This window comes from Vigna unguiculata, chromosome 7 (assembly GCF_037176805.1).
Source record: "Vigna unguiculata cultivar grain cowpea cultivar isolate G323 ecotype 2 chromosome 7, ASM3717680v1, whole genome shotgun sequence".
NCBI classification, from domain to species: Eukaryota; Viridiplantae; Streptophyta; class Magnoliopsida; order Fabales; family Fabaceae; genus Vigna; species Vigna unguiculata.
Genome location: NC_140798.1, coordinates 26,509,939 through 26,517,125, shown reverse-complemented (window position 1 = coordinate 26,517,125; position 7,187 = coordinate 26,509,939). Strand labels below are relative to the sequence as shown.

The 7,187-nt window shown below is 35.1% G+C and overlaps 1 protein-coding gene across 2 annotated transcripts; it reads left to right on the top strand.

Annotated features, from left to right (window-relative positions):
- The first annotated feature begins 356 nt into the window (after positions 1 to 356).
- LOC114192169 (putative galacturonosyltransferase 6) lies at positions 357 to 6,906 on the top strand. Of its 2 annotated transcripts, XM_028081794.2 has the most exons (9): positions 357 to 490; positions 590 to 728; positions 865 to 899; positions 1,428 to 1,469; positions 1,583 to 1,730; positions 1,837 to 2,119; positions 2,431 to 2,788; positions 4,084 to 4,599; positions 5,777 to 6,906. In XM_028081794.2, exons 2-9 carry the CDS (start codon positions 617 to 619, stop codon positions 6,038 to 6,040), a joined length of 1,758 nt encoding a protein of 585 aa, XP_027937595.1. In that variant the 5' UTR covers positions 357 to 490; positions 590 to 616; the 3' UTR covers positions 6,041 to 6,906. The 2 variants fall into 2 exon arrangements, with proteins under 2 accessions (XP_027937595.1, XP_027937596.1); XM_028081795.2 differs by lacking the exon at positions 865 to 899 and having other exon boundaries at positions 366 to 728.
- The last annotated feature ends 281 nt before the right edge of the window (positions 6,907 to 7,187 follow it).

Below are 7,187 nucleotides of genomic sequence, written 5' to 3'. Positions count from 1 at the left end.
ATTTTTTTATTATATATATATATATATTAATATATAAAACCAGAAATAAAAATATTGTAATAAATAATAATTTTAATCATTCAATACGTAAATGGATGATTAGATTGTTTTTTTTAAATAACTATAATTTGATTTCGATTAAACAAATCAATTATTTTGTTATAGCATAACACTTGTTTTACAAAATAACTTAATGTTATAGATCATAGAAAGTTGAATTATATTTTAAAAATAGTCTCATTAAAAATAAGAATATATTAATTATTTTAAAAATTAAATTATTATGAACTTACACCTCTAAAAACATAAATGGTCATTTGACAATAATTGTATATATAAAAAATAATTTTCGCAGTCAATTCTACTTGACTTTGCTCGTTCTCACAGACTGTCACTCACAGGTAGCCGTGTCGGAACTATAACCACGGCCAAAGCTAAGCTTCTGCTTCTTTTTTCTCTATCTGGTTGACACCAACTAGCAGCGCAAAGGGTAAGTGAAACTCTACGTGCGTGTTTCTTCGGGTTGAAGCATCATACCCTCTCCAAGATCTGAATCTACGCAATGTAATGTAATGCGCTACTTCTCCAGTAGGATCCAGAAGAACCAAACTCATCAATGAGCAAAATCCGTCGCTGCCAGAGGATTTTCATCCTCTCTCTTCTCTCTCTCTCCGTCGTCGCTCCCCTCGTCTTCGTCTCTCACCGCCTCAACCTTCTCAATCCTCTCGGTAACTTCAATTCCTCTATCTTTCTCTCTCATCACGTGATTGTTTGCTGCTTGGTATTTTGCAATGTCGTTTTTCTTTCGCCATTGCTTGTGACTCTTTCGATTGATTCTGCGCCTTTATCTGACCGTCGTTTCAGGAAGAAGAGATTTTTTCGAAGATTTATATCGCGCTGTAAGACTCCGGATTCCTGTTTTGTTTTGTTGAAACATGTTTCTAGCTCTTCTTGCTTTTGGTTGCCACGAACTAGTTTGAGCCGGAGGATATGTTGTTTGGCTTGGTTTTTAGTACTGGATTTTAAATTCTAGTGTCGGTGAGTGGAGTAGTCAATGGAGTTTCTCGCACTTTCCCGGAATTTAGTAGCGGATTATCGTGTTACTTCGGATTTGTTTGTTTTAAGTGGAGGAAAAATGAGTTCTTCTTTCAAAGCAGCTAGTTGAACTATACCAGCTTTTATGCTCCACTTTGGAACTTGAATTTATTTTAGGATAAAACTTAGAGGCAGTTTGATACGTGCTACCGGTGTATTTTTCCAGTTAGAACTATAGTTTTATATCTGTTATTTGTGTCATCAAGGTTTTTCATTCTCGATGCAAAACTTCAATTTTGATTTGAGAACAATACCAAACACCTTTGGAATTGTATTCAAACTGTCTTCATTCTTTTTCATTTTATTTGTTTATTAATTTATTTTTCTTGCAGGCATACAGGACAGATACAATGAAGTTAAATGCTGTAGAACAGGTAGTAAGAGTTTTGGTTATGAATTTTTCCTCATTGCGTTAAGTACCTGTTTTCTTTTCCGAGTGAACTGACATATAATACTTTTAAATTTTCTGCCTGTTTTTGAGTTTCAGGAAGATGCTGAAGAATTAGATGAACCAAATCAAGTTGTTTATACGGAAAACAATTTTGTTTCAACAATTGGTTACGAATCAGAAAACAATCATGATTCTAAGGAATCTAGAGATGCGGGATACAGAGGCGCCACTTTGGAAATAAATGGTTGGTATATATAAGTTTTTTATTATTTAATTTTGGGCTTACATATTTCTTCTTAAGTGATAAACTATGTGGGACTGTCTCAAATTTGCACTATTGTCGAGTTCAGGTTTCAATCAACACGGAAAAGAACACCAGGGAACTCAGCAGAATGAATTATCCTTCACGTCTCAAGGTAGGAATATACATGATTCACAGAGATTGTTAGAGAAGAATATCGAAGTAACAACTAAGAAGGTTCAAGAGATTAAGGATCAACTTATTTTAGCCAAGGCATACTTGAAAATTGCACCACCAAGCAGCAATTTGCGCTTGAGAGATTTGGAGCGGCTATCAAGAGAGATGGAATTATTAGTTGGTGAAGCCACCCAGGATTCAGATCTATCAATGAGGTAAAATTTCCCATGTAAGTCTATGCTTGCATCTAGAACTTTCAAGTGAAAGCTGCTAATGTTTTGATCCTTGAAGAAAGTAAGCATGACACATCAATTTGTCCCACAACCACAATTGTTAATTGCTAATTTTTTGAACTGAAATTTGATCCATGTTTGTATATTGACGGGTCTACGTTGTTTGTCAATAGCCTAACGCTCTTATTTACCTGGGTTTAGGAATGGCTATAAGGCATTAATTTTTTATTTGATATGAATTGTTTACAAAAATTGACATTTTTTTTCAATCTGAAAACAAGTGAAGTTCACAGTGCTTTGCAGAAAATGAGACACATGGAAGCTTCATTGTCTAAAGTCTACCGGGCTTTTCCGGACTGTTCTAATATGGCTGCCAAGCTCAATACAATGAAGCGTCAGGTTGAAGAGCAAGTCCGTTCTCAGCGACATCAAGCAACATATCTTGTACATCTTGCTGCAAGGACTGCCCCAAAAGGCATTCATTGTCTTTCTATGCAGTTGACTGCAGAGTACTTTGCATTGAGGCCAGAGGAGAGAAAACTTCCAAATGAAAATAATATTCATCGCCCAGAACTTTATCATTATGCTGTCTTCTCTGACAATGTTCTGGCATGTGCAGTAGTTGTGAACTCTACTATCTCATCTGCCAAGGTAAAATAACTTTTTTTTTTTTTATTTGGACCAAATTTTATCTTGTTTTTTTGTTTTTTCAACATAGATACTCTTTAATATTTTTGAACTAATGTTTTCGTTGTGACTCCCTATGTAACTGCTGAAAGAGAAAAAGAGATACTAACTCATACTAATAAGTTTAGCTGTTACGTTATTTCAAAGTAGACAAGTCCCTAGTGGTAGTGGTTGCTTTGGTGGTTGATGACTTGATGTCTCTCTCTCTCCCATTTACTCGAAATGCTTGTTTCACATTTGAGAGGGTATATTTAGGAACTTGTGGGAAGAACCTGATCTATCATTATAATCCCTCCCCCTAACCTTGGGTAGTTAATTACATGACATGTTGTACTCAATGTAATGTGAAGTTGACCCTGACTACTTGAAAATTAGAATTCTAGTTGAAGCTTTCAATGCTACAGAACTTATTTCAGAATCAAGAAGCCAAATCAGTAAATACCTAAGATGATTGATTTATGATCTGTCTCAATGTTATAAAATAAAATTATTTCCTCACTTTCTTTCCACAGTATGTTGCCTTTCATTATTTACTTGGGTTGATATATATATATATATATATATATATATATATATATATTTGAAAAGAAAATTATTGTTAGTCACTTCCTGATAAACAGTCATTTCCAGTTAGTGGGAGCTCGTTTTACGTCGTCAGATTTCTCAGCATCTGTATTGAAGTGTCTAACTTGAAGTACATACATGATGAGAGACAGAAGAGAGCCTTTTAAGCTCCTCAATAAGTTTTTTTTTTTTCCGAAGAATGTTGTCTCTCCTCATCAATTCATGTCACTTTATCTTGTAAAGTTGTGGAGTCATTATAATTTAGTTGCAGTACCGGGAATCTCTGAGAAAATTATTGTTAAAAGTATGCTAACTTAACATATCTTTATAATAGTTTCTAAAGTACTTAGAAAATATTCTAAAATCAATCAATCATCTAATTAAGGAAGCAATATCAGGAGTTGTTTTCCTGATTTTGTAATATTTCACGTTTTTGTTTCCTTATTTAGTTTAGTTTGTTAATGGGCTGGTTTTGTACTAGTAATACAAGTACCTGACCGATTTTTAGTATAAATAGGAGTACGAGATGAAGGTACTGCAACAAATTATATATTATCAACAATATACTTCGTGATATCATTTGCTTCATTGTCTCTTCTCTCATTACTCCATAAAACATACAATTTTTGACAGTTCTCATTAAGTGTGTATATATATTGTGGTTAGAAAGCTTGACAATGAACTCCAAATTGCAGGATCAGGGGAAACTTGTTTTCCATGTATTGACCAAATCACTCAACTTACCAGCAATCTCAATGTGGTTCTTGATAAATCCTCCTGGCAAAGCTACAGTCCACGTACAGAGCATAGACAACTTTGAATGGCTGTCCAAGGACAATTCCTTCCAGGAAAGTAACTCCAGCGATCCAAGATACACCTCTGAATTGAACTACCTACGTTTCTACCTTCCAGACATTTTTCCTGCTCTAAATAAGGTGATACTCTTTGATCATGATGTGGTGGTACAACAAGATCTCAGTGCACTGTGGAATATGGATATGAAGGGAAACGTAATTGGAGCAGTTGGAACTTGTCAAGAAGGAAAAATCCCATTTCATAGGATTGACATGTTCTTAAACTTTTCAGATCCATTAATTGGAAAGAGGTTTGATGTCAATGCTTGCACATGGGCATTTGGGATGAACTTGTTTGATTTGCAACAGTGGAGGAGACACAATTTAACTGCTGTCTATCACAATTATTTGCAAATGGTACGACTAAAAAATGTCTTTATTTAGTTTTGTGCACTTCAATATTTTACCCTAAGTGTGGTCATGGATTGGATTTTTCAAAATCCAGTCTAGATCCAATAAAATAGATTGGATCATTAATCCAGATCCAGTTTAACTAGATTAACTGCATTTGATTTTTTTCAATCTAATTTAAATTGGATTAAATCTACATTAATCCACTTTGTCAATTAGATTAAATCCAGTAGGATTAGTCTAATATACTTGACTATTAAACCTCTTAAGACATGGGTGGGACCAACTCGGCTCGACGTGAACCCAGGCTGAATCATGTCGACTAAGGTTTGGTTCACTTGGCTCAACTTGGGCTTGAGTCGACTCATCTTGACTTTTATATTGGGCAAACTCATCTTACTTCTTTAGCCCGGGTCGACTTGGCCCAACCTTCAGTTAGGACCGATTTGGTCTGACCTTTGACCTGACATGGCTTGATTTTTGGCTTAGGCCAACTCAGCTCAACTTTTGGTGTGGGTCGCCTTAGGTGACTTGGCTCGACCTTTGGTCCTGACTGACTCGGCTCAATTCTTCAGTCCAGGCTAACTTAGCTCGATTCTTCGACTTGGTTCGATGCTGGTCTTTGATGACTCGACTCCACCCTTTTGTCCACCCTTATTTTAACCCAACCAAATTTCTCCAATGTAAATTTCATTAGATCTTCAGTTAGACTCCTGACATTAATGAGGCAATGTTAATTTGAAGAACAATGTTTGGCATCCAAGTTCTTGAACCTCAATTGTATTGATCATCACTTGCGATTGTCCTTTTTGCATTTTAGCATCCTTAACCAAGTAGTTTATGAGTTTTCATTATGATGGTGTTTTTTGCATTTTAGCATCCTTAACCAAGTAGTTTGAATTTTGATTATGAATGACCTGAATCGGAGACTATTATCAGGCAAATATTTGATATCACCAAGGCATTTTTTTAGATTTGCATTTAAAATTGGCGTTTTCTTCTTGTATCTAATTTTGGTGGTGGAATCATAATGAGGAGTATGTCTTATCATTCAAATTACTGTTTAAGATGGAGCACAAATGTTAATTTGTTTGAGCAACTTTCCATTTCTTTCCCCCGATATTGTTTTAAAATAAAACTGTAATGGAATAATTGTCTTATTTGTCTCGGATAATGTTTGCAGGGGTTGTCGACCGTTGGAAGTCTACCTCTAGGCTGGCTCACTTTCTATAACAAGACTGAATTGTTGAATAGACAATGGCATATTCTTGGCCTTGGTTATAGTTCAGATGTCGATCGAAATGAGATTGAGCGGGCTGCCGTTATACACTATGATGGGCTTAGGAAGCCGTGGTTGGATATTGCCATGGGCAGATATAAAAGTTTTTGGACCAAATATGTGAATTATGACAACCATTTTTTGCAACGGTGCAATCTCCAGGCATAGTTCAAAATTCAAAGTTCCCTCTACCTGATTTGAGTGGGCTTCTGTTGTTGACAGGCTCGAGGGTTCATTCCCGGATTGCTTCACGTTATTATTTCTGCAATTCTTCTCTAGAGTTTTCCACATCTCTGACCACCCCAAATTTCCTTGCACTTCTTTCTGGAAACTTACCAAATTATAGTCAAGATGAAGATTCAGTAGCTGCTTACATATGCAATTGGTTGTTGTATATATAATATTTAGTGTCTCTTAATTCATACCGACATTCTTTGCTATTCGGTGTGTATTTGGTTGGGCGGCACAAGGCCTGGATGTGATTCATGTTGAAGCAACTCATACTTGCTTTTCTGTTAGAACAGATTTTAATGTGAATTTGGAGCAAATGTGGGTCTTGCTCAGTTCCATGCATCGACTGGGAGCTGGTTTATTTACTTAGAAGAACTCAATTGCAAATTAGGGATGACGGCTGTGATTTGAATTGTTCCGTGGGGATGATTTGATCTCTAGTCTTTACAAAGTGGAAAGGAGTGACCTCTTCATAGTGTTTCCAATATCCAAGGATCTAGTTTTTTTTTTTTTTTTTTTTCATTCTCTTTTCTATATATGGTGGCTATGGATTATCAGAAGTTACTTTGGTCACGAGGGTAGGAAGGTTTGGAAATCGTAATGGAGGAAGAGGCAGCAGGCCTATTATTAGTATTTACATCGAGTGATTTGTTTGAAATGCTGATTTTTATTTATTTTTTTTTAATTTCATTTTCTTGTGGCTGTGTAACGACCCCTCTAATTTTGGAAAGTACTCCTGGGAAATTTTTCTGGGGGCAGTGTTAATTATGCATTTTTAATATATTTTAGACATATTTTCATCATCATCTCTAATTTATTAATAATATCTATATAATAATTTGTGAGAAATATGCTCAGCCTGTAAAATTCTAATTTTCTCTGATATTTGAAGTTATTGCTATTGAAGTTAACAGATGTATTATATATAATAATTAGTTAGATTTTTTCTCTTATTAAATAATGATTTTAGTCAACAAAATTTTGTCCGGAAAAAATATGTTGGAGAATAAATAAACCAATGTGTAAAAGTATATTTTTCTCGGTAATTTTAGAAGACATTCCATTGAGAGTCTGGTTTCTAGAA

Excerpts from the sequence above, each read along its gene's own strand:
- LOC114192169 (XM_028081794.2), top strand. The coding sequence starts at position 617 with ATGAGCAAAATCCGTCGCTGCCAGAGGATTTTCATCCTCTCTCTTCTC. Across the intron at positions 900-1,427 it reads TCGAAGATTTATATCGCGCT|GCATACAGGACAGATACAAT; the intron begins GTAAGACTCCGG and ends TTTTTCTTGCAG. Across the intron at positions 2,789-4,083 it reads CTACTATCTCATCTGCCAAG|GATCAGGGGAAACTTGTTTT; the intron begins GTAAAATAACTT and ends TCCAAATTGCAG.